This window comes from Melitaea cinxia, chromosome 1 (genome assembly GCF_905220565.1).
Source record: "Melitaea cinxia chromosome 1, ilMelCinx1.1, whole genome shotgun sequence".
NCBI lineage: Eukaryota > Metazoa > Arthropoda > Insecta > Lepidoptera > Nymphalidae > Melitaea > Melitaea cinxia.
This window is the reverse complement of record NC_059394.1, coordinates 18,640,667-18,664,037: the sequence shown is the minus strand read 5'-3', so window position 1 is coordinate 18,664,037 and position 23,371 is coordinate 18,640,667. Positions and strand designations below refer to the sequence as shown.

General features: G+C 33.2%; 1 protein-coding gene and 1 non-coding gene across 2 annotated transcripts in view; one reads left to right on the top strand and one right to left on the bottom strand.

Moving 5' to 3' along the window:
• Positions 1-23,371, bottom strand: part of LOC123658328 (kinesin-like protein Klp10A) — an 87,854-nt gene that overhangs the window by 31,885 nt on the left and 32,598 nt on the right. Inside the window, exon 2 of the mRNA XM_045593767.1 lies at positions 1,629-1,819. Coding sequence (XP_045449723.1) covers positions 1,629-1,819 — 191 coding nt within the window. The remainder of the gene's footprint in view (positions 1-1,628; positions 1,820-23,371) is intronic.
• LOC123658469 lies at positions 13,366-13,566 on the top strand. The gene has a single exon (XR_006743882.1). It is a non-coding gene; the product is annotated as a U4 spliceosomal RNA (small nuclear RNA).

Sequence of the window (23,371 nt, the reverse complement as noted above, 5' to 3'; positions counted from 1 at the left end):
GCAATATGCAAATGATCACCTGCAAACTGATGATGTATGGAAACATTTCTACATTTTTTGCTGGACAGCAGTGACAATAAATGCCCCTTAGTCCGGTGATGATTTCACACAGTTATCACTTCTCATTCATCACCTTGCACGGACTAGGTCTTTTCTATGTGAAAGTCAGCGATAGGCATGTTGAAACTATCAAAAGTACTGATAAAGAACCACGAAGTCATGGGCTGACAGCACATTCGGTTGTCGCGGATATGCCCTGCCAACTGTAGCGTCGAGTAGCAACGTGCTTCACGACCCAAACAATGGGGGTGATCGCGACATGGTACCGTACAAATGCTCAGCTAATCGATACAATGCTTCCTTTCAATTCACTCGCGAAATCAAAGAGTACAAAGTAGCACAGCGCAGAACCTAATACATTAACTGCATTTGTGTATTTAGTCCAACGTCATTATGTAGTCCATGTCAATATTTTTGATTCGTAAATTAAAATTTATTTTGAACCACATTAAACAATTTTGTTTTTGTTTACTTTAAATTGATTAAAAACATTTCGCTAATTTAAAAATATATCTATAAAATATCTACGCATTATTAATATAATTGTATTGTTACTGGCCCATAAAACTGATACCAATATTCAATTAATCCTAAACCAATCATGCGCATAAATCACAGAGAGTATCATTGTTAATCGCTATCGTCCAATACGCTAGCGGACCGAGCATAGCTTCCGCAAGTGAATTGGCAAATTGTCTCGCCAACAGCGGCGAGAGTGATGTGTCCATTGACCTGATTGAAATAGATTAGTCACCGGCTGACGCTGCATAGTGCAAAAATATAATATGTATCTCGCGAAGTTAGGAAGGCCCGTGTCTGATTCTAAACAATCCTTCCTTGTGGGTATTATTTATTACAAATGTGGCAAACAAGCGTATGATAAAGTTGATGGAACTTGATTGAAACCAGGAGGAACTCTGGCTACTACCACAAAAATACAGCACTAATTGAGAGCAATGTTATTTAGCTGTGATATTTCCTGCTGTATCTATACAGACGATGAGTTGTCAGAGTGCATCATATTGCAAAGTAACTTTTCGTGTTTCACCAACGTAGGTATACGACGTACGGCATAAATGCAGAAATGCTTCCATTACACTTCCCTTTGCTAGTGCAGTCTCAATGAACGTCTACTTTGCTTGTATCGCAAAACTGGATGCAACGATATAGATGCATGTTTAGGTTTTTATTTCTTCGTTGTATTGATTACATAACTTTTTTTTTATATAAAAAAAGAATCAGGTAGATTCAACAATATTATATATTCTAAAATTAATTTAAATTAAATTCTATTTTATTATCTGTTATTATTTTTATCAATAATATTGAGTTACAAGTCTTCGTTCCATAGCAAACTATTTCCGTGATCTACACCAATAACAAATAATATTACTATTAGTAATATAACATTTCAAACGTTTAATAAGATATATTTTATAATTGATTTTCTGATTTAATCAAATCCAAAACTTACTAGATAAGCTTAATTTTAATCGCAGTTGAAATAACGATAAAGCCTACTTCGGTCAGCTACTTCAATGGGAAAATATTGGTTTTTGGTTACATACCCTGGCTAGTTTGTTGGGCATGGGCTGGAGGTGTGGCGTGTGGTTCCTCTGGCCAGCGAGCTCAGGGTTCAAGGCGAGGATGGCGTCTATCTCCACCTCCTTGCCCTTCGTCTCTCCACGCTCGTACCATTCTACCGTCACCGACCTTGTCTCCAGGTTCACCCCGGAAACAATCGCCGAGTGAATGCGTCCTGAAACGCGGGAACATATAAAATTAAAATTTGTTATTACATTCAAATATCTAGATTACATAATTGTGTTTGCTCGGAAACGAAAAAAAAACAGTAACGTAAAACAGTAACGTATGTTAACGAAATAAATTAACAAACGCACTACTACAATTTTCGAGGGTTCCCCTCGATTTCTCTAGGATTCCATCATCAGATCCCTTGGGATATCTCCTTTCCAACGAAAAAATAATGATCAAAATCGGTTCATAAACGACGAATTATCCCCGAACATACTTAAATATATATATATACTAGCTGACCTGGCGAACTTCGTATCACCTTATTTTTTTCTGAAATATAATAATAACATAATATATCAAAATAAAATATAGCCTATCTTTTAAGTTGGATCAAACTGCACACGGTGTGCAAATTTGACTAAAATCGGTTAAGTAGTTTAGGAGTCCATTGAGGACAAACATTGTGACACGAGATTTATATATATTAAGATATATATATATGTATATATATATATATATATATATATATACAGTCGAATTGAGTAACCTCCTCCTTCTATGAATTCGGTTAAAGAGTAAGAGTAAGAGTTGATTGTTGAATGGATGTTAATGTGTAATGAAACTTGATATATAGATAGCTAGATATGACGCTGAAACTAGCAGCCACTCTTTATATCTCTGCTTCTAAACAACAGATTGATTTGTAACTTTACACAAATTAGTATCGTTAGTTCATCTAACTATGGAAAAAAATCCAAAGGGTAAATACCACCCCTTCTTTTTTTTTAAATTTAAAAACTAAAAAAGGAGGTTAATTCGATATAAAAGCTAATAATTGTGTTTGCTCGCAAACGAAAAAAAAACCGACTTCAATTACATCGACAAGTAATACAACGTAGATCGACGAAAAAATAGTCAAGCAACTACGCGTTATCAAAGATTACTCAAAAAGTAGTTATCAGATCTCGATAAAATTTATATGTGACCACATGATAAACATCAGCTTTCGATTAAATTTAAAATTATCAAAATCGGTATACCCAGTAAAAAGTTATTGCGGATTTTCGAGAGTTTCTCTCGATTTCTCTGGGATCCCATCATCAGATCCTGGTTTCCTTATCATGGTATCAAACTAGGAATATCCCCTTTCCAACAAAAAAAGAATTATCAACATCGGTACATCCAGTAGAAAGTTATGCGGTATAATACAACGTAGGTCGACGAAAAAAGCGTCAAGTAAAAACGCATTATTAGATATAACTCGAAAAGTAGTTGTTAGATCTCAAATAAATTTAAATGGGACCAATTGGCACACACCACCTTTCGATTAAAACAAAATTTGTCGAAATCGGTCTACCCGGTCAAAAGTTCTGATGTAACATACATAAAAAAAAAAAAAAAAAAAAAAAAAAATACAGTCGAATTGAGAACCTCCTCCTTTTTTGGAAGTCGGTTAAAAAATTAATGTTACTAAGCATAAAATAGGGTCAAAATTTGAAAACAAAGGTAATTTATAATAACAAGAAAGATTATAAAAAAAAAAATTACTTTAATTTTTTTTTATTTTGGGATTTTTTCTAAGCAGACGATTAAATAAAATTTATTAAAGTTATCATATCTCGGCTCATAGACACTGCATTTTGTTGTAACTTTGCAGAAACCTTTTCTTTACTATCAAGAAAAGATAAGACAATTTTCAAAGCGGATACTCAACCCCTTCTATTTATTTTTTATTTTATTTTTTTCTCTAAGACAACGCCTATGTACCATTTCTTCAAATGTCTATATCTCTGCTCGTGGACACTACATTTTGTTGTAACTTCGTAGAAACCTTTATATTACTATCTAGAAACGATGAGAAAAATTTCAAAAGGGATACTCAATCCCTTCTATTTTTTTTTTATTTTTTTTTTCTCTAAGACAATGCCTATATACTACTTCTTCAAATGTCTATATCTCTGCTCGTGGACACTACATTTTGTTGTAACTTCGTAGAAACCTTTCTATTACTGTCTAGAAACGATGATAAAAATTTCAAAAGGGATACTCAATCCCTTCTATTTTTTTTTATTTTTTTTTTTCTCTAAGACAATGCCTATATACTACTTCTTCAAATGTCTATATCTCTGCTCGTGGACACTACATTTTGTTGTAACTTCGTAGAAACCTTTATATTACTATCAAGAAACGATGATAAAAATTTCAAAAGGGATACTCAATCCCTTCTATTTTTTTTTATTTTTTTTTTCTCCAAGACAACGCCTATGTACTACTTCTTCAAATGTCTATATCTCTGCTCGTGGACACTACATTTTGTTGTAACTTCGTAGAAACCTTTATATTACTATCTAGAAACGATGATAAAAATTTCAAAAGGGATACTCAATCCCTTCTATTTTTTTTTATTTTTTTTTTTCTCTAAGACAATGCCTATTTACTACTTCTTCAAATGTCTATATCTCTGCTCGTGGACACTACATTTTGCTGTAACTTCGTAGAAACCATTCTATTACTGTCTAGAAACGATGATAAAAATTTCAAAAGGGATACTCAATCCCTTCTATTTTTTTTATATATTTTTTTTTCTCTAAGACAACGCCTATGTACCATTTCTTCAAATGTCTATATCTCTGCTCGTGGACACTACATTTTGTTGTAACTGCGTAGAAACCTTTCTATTACTGTTTAGAAACGATGATAAAAATTTCATAAGGGATACTCAATCCCTTCTATTTTTTTTTTTATTTTTTTTTTTCGCTAAGACAATGTCTATATACTACTTCTTTAAATGTCTATATCTCTGCTCGTGGACACTACATTTTGTTGTAACTTCGTAGAAACCTTTCTATTCCTGTCTAGAAACGATGATAAAAATTTCAAAAGGGATACTCAATCCCTTCTATTTTTTTTTTATTTTTTTTTCTCTAAGACAATGCCTATATACTACTTTTTCAAATGTCTATATCTCTGCTCGTGGACACTACATTTTGTTGTAACTTCGAAGAAACCTTTCTATTACTGTCTAGAAACGATGATAAAAATTTCAAAAGGGATACTCAATCCCTTCTATTTTTTTTTTATTTTTTTTTTTTTTGTCTAAGACAATGCCTATGTACCATTTCTTCAAATGTCTATATCTCTGCTCGTGGACACTACATTTTGTTGTAACTTCGTAGAAACCTTTATATTACTATCTAGAAACGACGATAAAAATTTCAAAAGGGATACTCAACCCGTTCTATTTTTTTTAATTTTTTTTTTTCTCCAAGACAACGCCTATGTACCATTTCTTCAAATGTCTATATCTCTGCTCGTGGACACTACATTTTGTTGTAACTTCGTAGAAACCTTTCTTTTACTGTCTAGAAACGATGATAAAAATTTCAAAAGGGATACTCAATCCCTTCTTTTTTTTTTTATTTTTTTTCTCTAAGACAATGCCTATATACTACTTCTTCAAATGTCTATATCTCTGCTCGTGGACACTACATTTTGTTGTAACTTCGTAGAAACCTTTCTATTACTGTCTAGAAACGATGACAAAAATTTCATAAGGGATACTCAATCCCTTCTATTTTTTTTTTATTTTTTTTCTCTAAGACAACGCCTATGTACCATTTCTTCAAATGTCTATATCTCTGCTCGTGGACACTACATTTTGTTGTAACTTCGTAGAAACCTTTCTATTACTGTCTAGAAACGATGATAAAAATTTCAAAAGGGATACTCAACCCCTTCTATTTTTTTTAATTTTTTTTTTTTTCTCTAAGACAACGCCTATGTACCATTTCTTCAAATGTCTATATCTCTGCTCGTGGACACTACATTTTGTTGTAACTTCGCAGAAACCTTTCTGTTACTGTCTAGAAACGATGATAAAAATTTCAAAAGGGATACTCAATCCCTTCTATTTTTTTTATTTTTTTTTTCTCTAAGACAATGCCTATATACTACTTTTTCAAATGTCTATATCTCTGCTCGTGGACACAACATTTTGTTTTAACTTCGTAGAAACCTTTATATTACTATCTAGAAACGATGATAAAAATTTCAAAAGGGTTGTAACTAGAGAAAAAAAAAATTAAAAATAGAAGGGATTGAGTATCCCTTTTGAAATTTTTATCATCGTTTCTGGACAGTAATAGAAAGGTTTCTACGCAGTTACAACAAAATGTAGTGTCCACGAGCAGAGATATAGACATTTAAAGAAATGGTACATAGGCGTTGTCTTAGAGAAAAAAAATATATAAAAAAAATAGAAGGGATTGAGTATCCCTTTTGAAATTTTTATAATCGTTTCTAGACAGTAATAGAAAGGTTTCTACGAAGTTACAACAAAATGTAGTGTCCACGAGCAGAGATATAGACATTTGAAAAAGTAGTATATAGGCATTGTCTTAGAGAAAAAAAAATAAAAAAAAATAGAAGGGATTGAGTATCCCTTTTGAAATTTTTATCATCGATTCTAGACAGGAATAGAAAGGTTTCTACGAAGTTACAACAAAATGTAGTGTCCACGAGCAGAGATATAGACATTTAAACAAGTAGTATATAGGCATTGTCTTAGAGAAAAAAAAATAAAAAAAAAATAGAAGGGATTGAGTATTCCTTTTGAAATTTTTATCATCGATTCTAGACAGGAATAGAAAGGTTTCTACGAAGTTACAACAAAATGTAGTGTCCACGAGCAGAGATATAGACATTTAAACAAGTAGTATATAGGCATTGTCTTAGCGAAAAAAAAAAATAAAAAAAAATAGAAGGGATTGAGTATCCCTTTTGAAATTTTTATCATCGTTTCTAGACAGTAACGGAAAGGTTTCTGCGAAGTTACAACAAAATGTAGTGTCCACGAGCAGAGATATAGACATTTGAAAAAGTAGTATATAGGCATTGTCTTAGAGAAAAAAAATAAAAAAAAATAGAAGGGATTGAGTATCCCTTTTGAAATTTTTATCATCGATTCTAGACAGGAATAGAAAGGTTTTTACGAAGTTACAACAAAATGTAGTGTCCACGAGCAGAGATATAGACATTTGAAGAAATGGTACATAGGCGTTGTCTTAGAGAAAAAAAAATAGAAGGGATTGAGTATCCCTTTTGAAATTTTTATCATCGTTTGTAGATAGTAATATAAAGGTTTCTACGAAGTTACAACAGAATGTAGTGTCCACGAGCAGAGATATAGACATTTGAAGAAGTAGTATATAGGCATTGTCTTAGAGAAAAAAAAAATAAAAAAAAAATAGAAGGGATTGAGTATCCCTTTTGAAATTTTTATCATCGTTTCTAGACAATAACAGAAAGGTTTCTGCGAAGTTACAACAAAATGTAGTGTCCACGAGCAGAGATATAGACATTTGAAGAAATGGTACATAGGCGTTGTCTTAGAGAAGAAAAAATTAAAAAAAATAGAAGGGGTTGAGTATCCCTTTTGAAATTTTTATCATCGTTTCTAGATAGTAATGTAAAGGTTTCTACGAAGTTACATCAAAATGTAGTGTCCACGAGCAGAGATATAGACATTTGAAGAAGTAGTATATAGGCATTGTCTTAGAGAAAAAAAAAAATAAAAAAATTAGAAGGGATTGAGTATCCCTTTTGAAATCTTTATCATCGTTTCTAGACAGTAACAGAAAGGTTTCTGCGAAGTTACAACAAAATGTAGTGTCCACGAGCAGAGATATAGACATTTGAAGAAATGGTACATAGGCGTTGTCTTATAGAAAAAAAAAATAGAAGGGATTGAGTATCCCTTTTGAAATTTTTATCATCGTTTCTAGATAGTAATATAAAGGTTTCTACGAAGTTACAACAAAATGTAGTGTCCACGAGCAGAGATATAGACATTTGAAGAAGTAGTATATAGGCATTGTCTTAGAAAAAAAAATATTAAAAAAATAGAAGGAATTGAGTATCCCTTTTGAAATTTTTATCATCGTTTCTAGACAGTAACAGAAAGGTTTCTGCGAAGTTACAACAAAATGTAGTGTCCACGAGCAGAGATATAGACATTTGAAGAAATGGTACATAGGCGTTGTCTTAGAGAAAAAAAAAATTAAAAAAAATAGAAGGGGTTGAGTATCCCTTTTGAAATTTTTATCATCGTTTCTAGATAGTAATGTAAATGTTTCTACGAAGTTACATCAAAATGTAGTGTCCACGAGCAGAGATATAGACATTTGAAGAAATGGTACATAGGCGTTGTCTTAGAGAAAAAAAAAATTAAAAAAAATAGAAGGGGTTGAGTATCCCTTTTGAAATTTTTATAATCGTTTCTAGACAGTAATAGAAAGGTTTCTACGAAGTTACAACAAAATGTAGTGTCCACGAGCAGAGATATAGACATTTGAAAAAGTAGTATATAGGCATTGCCTTAGAGAAAAAAAAAATAAAAAAAAATAGAAGGGATTGAGTATCCCTTTTGAAATTTTTATCATCGTTTCTAGACAGTAATAGAAGGGCTTCTACGAAGTTACAACAAAATGTAGTGTCCACGAGCAGAGATATAGACATTTGAAAAAGTAGTATATAGGCATTGTCTTAGAGAAAAAAAATAAAAAAAAATAGAAGGGATTGAGTATCCCTTTTGAAATTTTTATCATCGATTCTAGACAGGAATAGAAAGGTTTTTACGAAGTTACAACAAAATGTAGTGTCCACGAGCAGAGATATGATTACTTTCACAAATACAATATAATTGCCTCCTTAGGGAAATTGCAATATTAAAAAAATAATAAAAGTGGATTATTTATTTTTTTACCTTTTTTTCTAATTTTTTTTAATATTCTAAACGACCTTTGATTTAAATTTTAACCTTATTTCATGCTTAAAGACATAGATTTTTTGCTTTTATATCGAATTAACCTCCCTGTTTGGGTTTTTAAATATAAAAAATAGAAGGGGTGGAATTTACCCTTTAGATCTTTTTCATAGCGAGATGATATAACGTCACTAATTTCTGTACAGTTACAACTTAATCTGTTGCTTTTTTAAGAGATATAAAGCGTGGCTTCTAGTTTCAGTGTCATTTAATTTTGGCTGCTAGCTGCTAGCTGCTAGTTTCAGTTTCATTAGCTAGATCCAGAATAATATATGGTACTTTTCATTTTAATATTCCCACGATATACAAAATTACGTGGGTTAAATCGCGAGACACAGCGATAGTTTAAAAATAAATGTCACTTCAAAATCAAGCGCTAAGAATTCTCGACAGATATCAAAAACTACTACTATAGAACAAATACCTCAATAACGGAGATACTCCTTCTTAATTCACGACTTAAGGACATACTCGTATTTTGGAGACAGATACAAAAAATCAATAAAACAAATTACGATAGAAAATCAAACAGTACCTACACTACAGACTTAAAACAAAAAGCCCAAAATAATGCAACATCTGTTCGATACATAAACCCATCGGCGAGGGGAGGACGAGACGCATTAACTTCGAGCGGGGATTTAAATGGATACGGGGGTAATTTGCAGCATAACGCAGTTTGGATGTCGAGGAATCGAACTTATACCTTTAAGACTTTTTTACTTATATGATATGCGTATGAATATGAACATTATAATTATAGTAATTTCAAAATGAAAAATTACTTTATTCTATGCTTCTAAAACACTTTTTAAATCGCTATTTTATAAATTAATATAACATATTTGCATGTGCTCGCAAACGAAAAAAAAGCGAAATTATTACATCGACAAGTAATCTATATATTAATATGTGAAGCAAAAACTTTGTAAGTACCCCTTTTTACGAAAATTGCGCGGACGAATATTTTTTAAACTCCGCCGGTAGTTATGACTAATTAATATACTAATATAATATGACAGAGGTCTTTAAATGAGATCTTTACGAAAGCCTAAGACTTATTTACGATTTGCAAACCGCACAATCGACCTACATTACTTGATTAATAACTGTTCATAAGATGCATGCAATGCACCTTAGCGCCGATGACGTAACGCCTTGCATAACGGACTAATCGACTTCGGAAGGATTATCTTACGTCGCTGTAAATTGTAAGCGTGCGAACTGAACACTTTCTTACTGTTATCATTTTCTAATTTACGGAATTGTATGACAGCGGAAGACTATATAAAGACAGTTAAGGTATAATTGTAGCATTGAAGACTTAATAAAGAAAAACAATTCGTCGGTCAATTTTTGATATGATATTCAAAAATGTTTAGAATTCCTAATGTGTGGGTAACACAAAAATAAAATCGTACATATTAAAAACAATTCGCTTAAACCGAAAAATAAAATCATCATAACAAAGAAAAACAAGTTAAAATATTACATTTCGAGTGTATTTCTCCGGTTGGGAATAAAGTTTGTCCAGCAAATGTAGTAAGCAATGCAGCAAGGTAGAACAGACCAGCACGACCTTTTTTATAACTAGGTCGGAAAACAAGCATACGGCTCACCAGATCACGTAAGCGATTACCGTAGCTTATAGACGTCTACAACACCAGAAGCATCCGAAGCGCGTTGCCAGCCCTATCCCCAATTCCCCGCAGGAGCTCTGATCACCTTACTCACCACCGGCAGCGCAACACATGTGTGCTGCTGTGATCTTCTGTAAGGTCTAGGTACTACCCCAGTCGGGCCGCTTGAGCAGGCAATTTCTTGCTGTGCCTTACCCTCAGTAAAAATACCTATTTCTCCTTAATTAATAAACGGCAATTTAAGGATTTTTTTTTTATAGAATAGGGGGTAAACGGACAGTTGGCTCACCTGATGGTAAGTGAAAACCAACATCCACAGACACCCGCTACTTCAAAGGATTAGCAGGCGCGTTGCCGGCCTTTCAAAAATAAATATGCTCTTCTTTTGAAGGTCCCTAGGTCGTATTGGTTCGGAAATACCGTAGGTGGCAGCTGGTTCCATACAGGGGTCGTGCGTAGCAGAAAATGGCGCAAAAATCGAGCTGTCATAGACTTCCAGACATCGAGATTACTATTTACGAATAGAATTATTTCATTAATATAGTAAAATTCGATAGTAAAAAATAATATGTAATATATCAAAAAAGTATAAGTTGGAAACCGTTAACAGTCAAATAGTGTAACAGACCCTCAACAAGTATAACCCTTGTAAATTATCATATGCATCGTTCGTAAGATTTAAACTAAAGACTGGTGTCCTTCTTTACGAAACCTACTAGCAGCACCTCGCTGCTTCACCCACGTTATTTCCGATTCTGCGTGAACGTCGGGATTATAAGTATATGTTTCTGGGTTTCCAGCTATCAACGTACCAAGTTTTATTATTCAGTAGTTTTTGTGTAAGAAGGAACAAACTTATATCTATCCTCAAAAACTTTCACATATTATATAATATTAGTAGAATCCAGCTAAAAACAAAAAAAAAACTGAAAACTCAAATACGATCACGAAAATTACTAAGTTCTGAATGCAGTCATCAAATCAAAGAAAGTTACAATACCAAAACATAGAAACTGAACATAAAACGCGGTTATAATTATCTTGAACCGGGACAAGGTCAGCAACCTGCCGTTCAGATAACGCATGGCGAGCCTGCCTCCGACCACAAAGGGAATCTATTATAGGACGTAAACAAACGAACTGGGAACAGAGACGCTCTTGAAACAAGGTAAATACGCTGGCAATAATTGAGTTTGATCTCGATGTGGAATTTTCAAGTAACAAGTTTATGCCTTTGCTTTACTTCAGAAATTCTAATTGAAACACACACACACACGTACACACAAACAGGTATACAAGACACTATTATGTATATATAATAGTTCTTTCCTTTAATAAAAATAAACAATAATTGTGTTTGCTCGCAAACGAAAAAAAAACAGACTTCAATTATATCGACGAGTAATACAACGTAGATCGACGAAAAAATAGTCAAGTAACTACGCGTTATCAAAGATTACTCAAAAAGTAGTTATCAGATCTCGATAAAATTTATGTATATGTGACCACATGATAAACATCAGCTTTCGATTAAATCAAAAATTATCAAAATCGGTATACCGAGTAAAAAGTTATTGCGGATTTTCGAGAGCTTCCCTCGATTTCTCTGGGATCCCATCATCAGATCCTGGTTTCCTTATCATGGTACTAAACTAGGGATATCCTCTTTCCAACAAAAAAAGAATTATTAAAATCGGTACACCTAGTAGAAAGTTATGCAGTATAATACAACGTAGGTCGACGAAAAAAGCGTCAAGTAAAAACGCATTATTAGATATAACTCGAAAAGTAGTTGTTAGATCTCAAATAAATTTAAATGGGACCACTTGACACACACCACCTTTCGATTAAAAGAAAATTTGTCGAAATCGGTCCACCTGGTCAAAAGTTCTGATGTAACATACATAAAAAAAAAAATACAGTCGAATTGATAACCTCCTCCTTTTTTGGAAGTCGGTTAATAAAGCTCCACTTTTTTCTTTTACTAGCTTTTGCCAGCAACTTTTTTCACATATTTGTTTTTACATTACCGCATGTTATCCTATCAAAGGGAACAAATGTTCCATTTTTTTTTTAAATATCAAACATTAATGCTTTACTTTAAATGGTAGCCTGATGTTATATAGCCTATAGCCTGCCTTATCTTCGAATATTAGCAACCAAATCAATTCAATCAATCAAACAAATACTTCAACTTTATAATAGTATAAATAAACTGATATTTAGAATGCGTGCGCAAATGTTTTAAATGATATAGTGAAGAATGCTATACAGACATTTATTGGATTATGAGACTGACGTGATCCGATTAAACACATTCGAATAGTATCGTGTCTAGAAAGTAATAGCTACGTGCTGAACAAACGATCACACTTAATCGCTGACGAACGAAACTATAATCCATTTCGAAATCACTTTCCATCACTTAAATTACAAGAAAAAAAAACAATAAATAAGATTACGTTCGTGTCATGTGAATATCAAATGTGTATAAATAAAAATCAGGTGTCGTAATTTACGTTCGCGCATAGCTTCCGGATTATTGCAGCTAATTTAATAACGCTTCTTTTCGGAAATTACTCCTTACGAATCGATATACGGCCCGTGGTATGACAAAAATACGATGAGTCTTGTTTGTTGTCCTGTGGTGAGAGAGGTCTCGTGCAACAAGTGACGCTGACACTCGAGAGATACTCATTTAATAGAAAATTTTATTATATACAAATAAATAAAAGTCTGTTTATAATATTAAAATAATCGCTTTTTACTAAATGCATATGGATACATATACCAAAATATATATGTTTGTCTGTCTGTCTGTTTGTTCCGGCTAATCTCTGAAACGGCTGGACTGATTTTGACGGGACTTTCACTGGTAGATAGCTGATATAGTAAGGAGTAACTGAGGCTACTTTTTTGATAAATTCCACGCGAACAAAGTCGCAGGTACAGCTAGTTTTTAAATATAATTAGGTAGGTACACAGGTAACGGTTGTTAAGGAGTCCAACACATTTTTTTTTTGTTTTTGTCAGGATAAGTTTGTATAAAAGAAAACCTGAAATAATGAAAATAATCTTTGACGGTTCTTTGCGCAGAGGCAAAATCGTAACCAATGAGGTTAATCCGAGGTGCGATTATTGCTAGTTGAATTTGCAATTAGTGGTTTGATTGGCACCTTATGTCCACTTTCCTGCGAACCGTCAAAGAATACTTATAACAAATGGACACAACGATAAATAATGAAAATAATCACGAGAAAAAAAGTATGGCGGTTCACCATGTTAAATAGTTGTTCATATAAAAGCGTTTTCAAATAAACGCTGACTTATTTCTAACAATAAAATATTCAAACAATGAACGCTCGAACGTCGCTACACGAATCGTTGTCATATTCGTCATTAACGTGATGACACGAAATTCCACGAAAAAAGCTCGTCTAATAATCATGTCACCGTGTTAACGGGTAGTAAAATTTTCACGAACAAAGACGTAGAATGCTTACTTTGTCATTACACTTAATGCTTATTACGTGATAGAGTAATCCCTAATAATAGCTTAAAACGGGGCCACGAGTTCTAAATATCTAATATATAAAATTCTCGTGTCGCGGTGTTTGTGTGCATATCGGATAGGTCTCAGAATTAGTGTTGCCCAAATTCAGTCTTGGTCTTGCAGTCTTGGTCTTGTTCTTGCGTTTTTGCAAGACAAAGACCAAGAACAAGACCGCGTATTTTTAGCAAGACCAAGACCAAGACTGACCGTGCAAGACTTGAGCAAGAACAAGACATAGCCTGCAAGACTCTTGCGTCTTGCAGCTAGGACTTAGCGCTATTTCACTGAGTAGTTAGGTGTAACAGTTCGGTGTATAGGTAGGTACGCTTAGGAATTCTACACTCACTGAACAAATCTCTGGAATTACCAGAAAAAGAAAATAAAGTATGTGATGAAGATGAAGACGTAATAGACTTTGATAAACTCTATGAATGTCCCTCGACGTCATCTGGATCTTGTCTTCAAGGCTTAGTGATAGACGAGTTGGAGGAGTACCTGAGAAAACCAAGAACTGCCAGCTCGGAAGACATTTTAGATTGGTGGAGGACGCATGAGACAGAGTATCCGATTTTATCGAAAATGGCCCGTGATTTTCTCTCGATACCTGCAACTTCAGTACCTGCTGAGAGGTTATTTTCTAAAGCATCATTAGTAATTAGAAAACATAGAAATAGGTTAAGTGATGAGTCAGCCAGATGGTTACTTTGTATTAATTCTTGGTCAAAAAAATTGATATAAAGTATCATAACCTAATGATAAAACTGTTGATTTGTGTTGTATTTTATTTTTTATTCAAATAAATGATAAATCGTAAAACTCTTTTATTAAATTTCTTATAAGTTGAGGGTTCAATCTCTTTCTAGACAGATAAGTATTGTTCTTTAAAATACAGTCAAGTTATTGTAATTAATTTGTTTTTTTACATGTTTTAGCAAATGTAAGCTTATAAATCATAAATGTTTATTAAGAAACAGTTACTTCCATGGAAAACGACATATAGGTCAGTTGATTTTTCGAATTTCTTATTAAATCTTCAGTTATTTATTAATCTGCTTGATCTTTACTATGGCTATGTTAATTCTAATGCTTATGTTTATACTAAGCTCACAATGTTCCAATTCTAATACGTTTTTCTAAGATTTAAAGTAAACTTTAATAAATAGTAATAGACTAATAGGTAATTGCAAGACTTGCAAGACTCTTGCTGCAAGACCAAGACCAAGACCAAGACTGGGAGCGCAAGACCAAGACCAAGACCAAGACCAGGTGTATTGGCGCAAGACCAAGACCAAGACTGGCTAAGTCTCGTCTTGTTCTTGCATTTGGGCAACACTACTCAGAATCGAACAACATCTATTTTTTCCCCTAAATTTTAAGGGTGGTCTACTCCTATTTTTATTTTAGAAAAGTATTTATTTTTTATTTTATTATGATTTGGCGTTAAAAAATACATACAACCCTAAATTTTCACCCTTCTACCACCAACCCCTATTTTTAAATAGCGTTTAGCGGCAAGACAACGTTTGCCGAGTCAGCTAGTATATATAGGTACCTATATATACTAGCTGAATTGGCGAACATTTGTACCGCCTTATTTTTTTTCTAAAATATAATAATTACATATATCAAAATAAAATATAGCCTATCTTTCAAGTTAGATGAGTCTGCACACTGTGTGCAAATTTTATTAAAATCGGTTAAGTAGTTTAGGAGTCCATCGTGGACTAACAACGTGACGCGTAATTTACATATATTAAGATAATAATACAGTTACAGAATATGTAGTATGGTGTATAAATGTGTGTAGTATAATAATTATAATTTCTTTTTGGATATCTAAGATGTAACGTTGACAGGTCTGGTGTAACATGGTCTTAGAGCTCCAAAAAATGTAATATGATTGACAGACAACTAATAAAAGAATAGAGAGGTTAACTTTAAAACATTCGTATTATTATTTGCTTTTCCTACTATATTCATTAGTGACATATTTCTCTGAAAAGCCTAAATCTATGTATTATCGGTCATTAAATAATTGTATTTGTTCGCAAACGAAAAAACAGACTTCGATTACATCGACAAGTAATACAACGTATGTAGACGAAAAAATAGTCAAGTAAATACGTATTATCAAAGATTACTCCAAAAGTTGTAATCGGATCTCGATCTCGATGAAATTGAAATAAGACCAAATGATAACCATTGGCTTTCGATTAAAAAAATCATCATAATCGGTACACCCAGTAAAAAGTTATGCGGATTTTCGAGGGTTTCCCTCGATTTCTCTGGGATCCCATCACCAGATCTTGGTTTTACTATCATGGCACCACACATAGGATATCTCATTTCCAACAAAAACAGAATTATCAAAATCGGTTCATAAACGACGAAGTTATTCCCGAACATACATAAAAAATATATAATACTAGCTGTGCCCGCGGCTTCGCCCGCTTTGAAATCAGTTTGTCACAAAGTTTTCCCGGCAAACTTCCAGTGAAACTCTCATCAAAATCGGCTTAGGCTTTAAATTATTTTTTTATTTCAGTCATTTGAAATGCTTATCACTCTGAGTAACTTTTTCAAAGGCACAATTTAGTATAATTTAATATTTATTTTTATAAAACCTCCCTATACACCACATTTTTAGTTTTATTTTCAGGCTGCAGTATAAATAACCTATCAGGCGAACTTATAGCTGCTGTATATGTTTCATACAAACTATCAACCCCAATTAAATCCTGTAATACCTGCCAAATTTCAAGTTTGTAGGTGTTATAGTTTCGGAGATTTCGTGATCAGTGAGTCAACCTACGATCCCCCGTTTTAACCCCAAAAAGGAGTTGATTTCTAAAGATACATTATTTGAACACCTTCTCACCATCTATAGAGCATACATTTTAAATTTCATGTCTCTTACTTCTAAAACATAGGACTTTCATACAAACTTCCAACCCCCGTTTTACCCCCTTGGGGGTCGATTTTCATAAAATTCGTTCTTAGCAAATGTCTACGCCCTATAAGAAACGTACCTGCCAAATTTCAAGTTTGAAGCTGTTATAGTTTCGGAGATTTCGTGATGAGTGAGTCAACCTACTATCCCCCGTTTTAACCCCAAAAGGGAGTTGATTTCTAAAGATACATTATTTGGACACATTTTCACCATCTATAGAGCATACATTTTTAATTGCCATTAAGCCCAAGAATAATAAATAATACATTTTAAATTTCAAGTCTCTACTTCTAAAACATAGGACTTTCATACAAACTTCCAACCCCCGTTTTACCCCCTTGGGGGTCGAGTTTCGTAAAATCCGTTCTTAGCGGATGCCTACGTTTTATAAGGAGCCTACCTGCCAAATTTCAAGTTTGTAGGTGTTATAGTTTCGGAGATTTCGTGATGAGTGAGTGACCTTTCGCTTTTATATATATATATAGAGATAGAGATATACGGTCGAATTGAGTAACCTCCTCCTTTTTTAAAGTCGGTTAAAAAGTATTATTTAACTAAAAGACTAAACTCCGATTTATGCGTAGGTGGCATCGATGTATCTTAATTTGTATTTTGTATTGATGATTCAGATTTTGTCAATGGAACTAGTTACTTCATTACCGACTGTTAACGTACCTACATGTTACAAATAAGTTGTGTATTATTGACATGTTTTAAACGTTCATCACTAATTCTAAGAATTACATTCAAAACGGTAAAAGGTAGATATTCACGGAACAAATCAACCCCCTTATGGGTTTAAAAACATAGGACTCGTATGGCATCGATATATCGTAATGGGGTTTAAACACGGGATGATAGTTTGTACTGAAGTCCAATCTTAATGAAGTTAAAGTAGGTAATAATGGCAGAAGGGTTTTAAATGGTAATTAAGTATAAGAATTATTATGATAAAGAGAGATTATTTCGAATATGAATAAAAATTATGTGCAAATAACTAACTCCATGCGTACAAGTTCGCGGGCGGCCGCTTGTAATGTATTTATTTATTGTATATGTATAGACATGTACAAACATGATACAAATACATACATGTACGTTCATGTTCATGTATAGACATGTCGATGGAAATTAATTTTTTTATTTGTTTGAAATTAAAAACAATTACTATTATCAACCAATTACATTCTCAACCAAAGTATGTGTTTATCCTCATATCTGCCCTATAAGCGTACTATGGCAATTCATACACGATTCGGCAAACCCGATGCTAGATTATCGAACACACTCTCATCACCACGGCAACTCAACGCCGCGGCCGAAGAGCGAAAGTGGAACGATCGTTTGAGTGAAATAAGAAACAAAGACGCCATCGACAGTGATCGAAGCGAGCGAAGCTAGTCATGCTAGCGACGAAAAATACACGAGATAATGCCGATTAAGATACTAATTTTCTTATCAAAGTATTTTTTTAAGGAAATGGAATAAATATAGAAGTGAAGCAAATTATATCGATATTTAAAAATACTTTCTTTCGTAACAATTTTACATAGGGTCATTGCGCCTGTTCGCGTCCATCGCCCAATTCGCCTCCATTTTACGGATCTCACTTTGAAAAGTCTCTAAATTAAGAATACTAAGACACCAATAAGTCGAAAAGTAATTACCGGCAATACCTCAATGTATAAGAGGCACGCACGCATAGACAAAAGTTCCGTGCGTCCAAGCAATCCTGGGTAAAAAAAAATAGTTAGTGAGGGCTGTTCAACAAGAGAGCGCGAAAGCACGGAATAATGAGAAGAAAATAGTGGGCAGCGGTTCGTTTGAAGGTAAGTCTTTTATTGTTTTATGTCTATTTTGGATACATAGCTGTTTCTAGGCGTTGGTTATGATAAAAGGAATTATAATAATTATGAAGTTGCTTATTTTTTTAATAGTTAACAGTCAAAATAAGGTGGACGCGAACTACTACACCGAATTTATAAAACTTCCACTTTGCGTCCGCATGGACGCAAACTATACCTAAAGGGATTAATAATAAAACTAAATCGCGTCCATTTCTTAAATTAATGCTATAAGTTTAATACATAAAACTAATAACTACAAGTTTAATACCTATTCTACTTTGAATGAAATAAGTAATTTCTTTCTTTTTTTTTCTGTTTAAGATGAGTTCTTTGCAGATAAGAAAGAAGAAGGCAAAAAGAACACACAGAGGAAGATTTAGGGGAAGTTTTGCATGACATTAAAGAGAAGAAGAAATCGGTAAGACCAACACCTATGCAAAAAAATATGCTATTCCGATATTGGACAAAATCAGTGGGTGCAGACCAAGAGGGTACAAAACTTATCTACACAAATAAATAAAATTGGAGTGTCTGTTTGTAATATTAAAGTAACAGCTTTTTACTAAATGCATATTGATTTATACACGGTACATATACCAAAATAACATTTTTAGAATTTTTGTCTGTCTGTCTGTCTGTTTGCTCCGGCTAATCACTGAAACGACTGGACTGATTTTGACGGGACTTTCACTGGCAGATAGCTAATGTAATAAGGAGTAACTTAGGCTACTTTTATTTTAGAAATTTATTTATTTAGTAATTCTACGAACAGAAAAATATTTTTTTTTAATTCCACGCGGATGAAGTCGCGAGCACAGCTAGTATCAAATAAAACCAAGTAACGAAGAAGAAAACATAACAGTATTATTAATATTTAATGCGAATATATGTATATATTATGCGTTCGCGAGGCACTTTTCTTTGGTTTACGGTAGTGATACGAAAACAAAATTTTCATCATCAAATATGGTCCCTGTGTGCAGTAATAACTTTCCCATTTTACTATCTTTTTCTGTGGACGAAGTTTATAAAGTGTTAAAAAGACTTGACCCTTCTAAGGCGGCTGGTGCAGATGGTATTCCATCTGTTTTTGTCTCTAATTGCGCTAGTTCTTTGGCTTTACCGCTAACATTAATTATTAACACTTCGCTTCATACCTGCACATATCCAACTTTGTGGAGGGAGGCATTGGTTTTGCCATTGTTTAAGAGCGGGGATAGAGAGGAGATCAAAAATTACAGACCCATCTCTATCATTTCAGTTTTCGCTAAGGCCTTTGAATTGCTCATCTGCCCTATTATCACATGGCATTTCAAGCATCATGTAGCAGAGGAGCAACACGGATTTGTGAGGGCTCGTTCAACAACCACGAATCTTGTTTCCTTTGTTGAGGACATTACTGAGGCTCTTGATGATGGCAAATCCGTGGATGCAATATACACTGATCTCAGTAAGGCCTTCGACAAGGTTGATCATGTCATTTTAATGAAGAAACTAAAAAACATCGGCATAGAGGGACCACTGTTAGCTTGGTTCCAATCATACCTCACAAACAGAACATCGACTGTTGTCGTTAACGGTTATGCTTCTTTTCGATTTGCCGCTCGTACAGGTGTACCTCAAGGTTCCCATTTAGGGCCTTTTTTATTTAACATATTCATTAACGATATCAGTAGCTGTTTCACCAATTCGAATTGTTATTTATTTGCTGACGATCTTAAGGTATTTAGACCAGTTTGTTCCAATGCTGATGCTTTACTCTTGCAGGGCGACTTGGACAGATTGGTGTTATGGTGTCAGAGCAATGGCATGGTCCTTAATACGGACAAGTGCCAGGTTATTTCTTTCTCGAGAAAGAAAACCACGCTTAGAAGGTCTTACTTTATCGAGGGTAGCATTTTATCAGAGGTGTCTCATGTGCGCGATTTGGGGATAGTGCTTGATGATCGACTCCGTTTCCATGTTCATATTAACAATATTGTCAGCAAAAGCCTTAAGACCCTTGGCTTTATAATCCGCAATTGTAAAGATTTCAAAAACGCCCAGACAAAAATTATTATTTACTCAGCCCTAGTTCGTAGCAACTTGGAGTATGGTAGTGTCGTGTGGAATCCTTATTACGATATCTACTGTAAAAGAATTGAAAAGGTACAGAAAAGATTCCTACAGCACCTCTCCTTTTATCATGATATACCTAGGTCGCTCAATAGTTACGAGGAAAAACTAAAGTATTTTAAACTTCCACCACTTGCGAATCGAAGACGTCTCCACGATCTTGTGTTTCTGCACAAGTTGGTGAATGGTGTCATTGACAGTTCTTACTTATTAAATAAATTAAACTTTCATGCCCCTTCAAGAGCAGCAAGACCATCTTCATTTACTCCATTTGTTGAAAAATTCACCCGGACTCGTCAGGGACGCCATTCACCAATTAACAGGCTGATGATGAGTTATAATTCGTTTTACAAATCGAATTGCAGAAAAAACATTGAAAAAAAGGTAAAACAACCCGATCCTAATGTTTCTATTGACATTTTTTCAAGTAACTTATCAATATTTAAATATATAATAGCTGATGATCTTTTTTAATTGCATGACATAATTCCTTAATGTTTTTTTTTTATTCTCTAATAATTATATATCATTTTTTTTAATTTATGTGAATAGATTTTCAGTTATCAATTTTAGATTGTACTATTTAGTTTTATAATAACTGCGATTTATTCATTAATGTTAATTTAATTTTACAATCAAATCATATCAGATTGTTTTTCATTTCAACTGTATGGTCAATTGATCGGGACTTTATTTTACTATGTTAGAATTGTTTTTTAATGTATTTTAATTAATATCGTTCGTTATAACAATCTTTATGTATACGTGCTTAAATTAATAGAATGCGTGTAACACCTATAATTAAGATAACGCTTACCTTTTAAGATACTTTGTTTATGATTATATGTGTCTATTGTCAGTGTCTATCTTGTTGGTGTTAAATAAATAAATAAATAAAAATAAATAAAACTACTGGCTTTGAAATACACAAGTCGAAGACGGGCAGCAGAACTTGTCGAGGCCTATGTCCAGTAGTGGACTGCGAAAGGCTGCTGTGATTGTAATTGCAGGGTGATCTTGCTTACTATCTCTATCGATCCTTTAAAATTCACAGAACAGATAATTGTTGAATTTTAAAGGTGGAATTACTATTTACTTGCTACATAGGTACCTAATTTGTTTTTAAATTTTAAGTTCTATCAATGTTTAGAAGAATAAATAGGTGTTTTATTTTCTTTATAGTGATTTATTAATGTTAATATTTTGATTTTGAAATAACTATAATTCTTCAATAAATAAATTATTAAAATCCAATCTCTCTTTACATTATCATAAAAATATCACCTTTTTATTCCTTTTCTAAGCGAGTGGACGCGAAGTGGTCCAGCGGGTGGACGCAAATTGGATTTTATGGACGCAAACTGGGTAAATCGCCTAATTCTGATGTTTGTCTTTATATAAAATAATAACAAGATGTTTCGAACAAAACTGAAAATTAATCTTTAAATAGACTATATAATGAACACAGTAAATAAATTTTTCATAGAAATTAGTGCGGGGACATTTTTATTTTCTTCTTCAAACTTGCCAACTGCACTAAGTGGACGCGAACAGGCGCAATGACCCTATCTACGGTGGCAAACACTACCGTCCAACTGATGGTAAGTGGAAACCGCAGCTAGGGTAATATCACACCTATATTTAAAACTAATTCATGTAAACACAAATTAGGTTAGGATTATACTTTTTATAGTTATTTTAACGAGGAAGATAAAACGAAAGACTATCGATGGCCACTAAGTATACTGACGCCGAGTTGCACGAAAAGAAATTAAAATTTAAGTAGTGATTAAACTAATTTAATCGCAAGAATTGTATGAAATTCTTGTGATTAAATTAGTTTAATCTCTACTTAAATTTTAATTTTGTTTCGTGCAACTCGGCGTGAGTCAACTAACAACTTTTGATAATTTAATTTTTTAAGATATTAATAACATTTACTTGATTTCCTATCTACCTATGTAACAAAAAAATAAAGTTATTAAAAGTAGAGTTGACTCAGTATACTTAGGAGCCATCGCTATGATATGGATCTGCTAAATTAAAAAAAAAAATGTTACAAATAAAAAAGTAATAATTACCAAAAGTCTCTGTTGTGAATGTGAATGAAATTGATAACGCTAACAACCTTGCCTCACAAAATTAGTTTACATGTTGTTATCTTTGACGACGATTTTCCCTTCTAGATTCCGAACCCGTAGTCATATCGGGACAAAACCCTCTATATTTATTATTCTGGCCCACCAACTATCAATGCAACAGTAATTTTTGCGTGAAAGAGTAAAAAAAATATTCTCATCCAATCGTCTAAAATTTCGGATTTATAATATTAGTAGCGTTCAAATTAAATCAAATCAAAATAACTGTATTCAAATAAGCTTCAAAAGCCCTATCGAATCGTCATTTTACAAATTAAAATTTTAAAAAGTGATTAACACACAAAATTAGTAGGACAAATAAGTTAACCGCACGTAAAACTGAAGAATATTTTTTATAATTCAATTCAAAAGTACTTGAGTGCATCACCGTACAAAGATATTAAACGTTCTTGACCCATAAACATAACACAACCTTATCGAAACCAGATTGCCAGTCGTAAATGATTATATTAAGAATTTATATAAC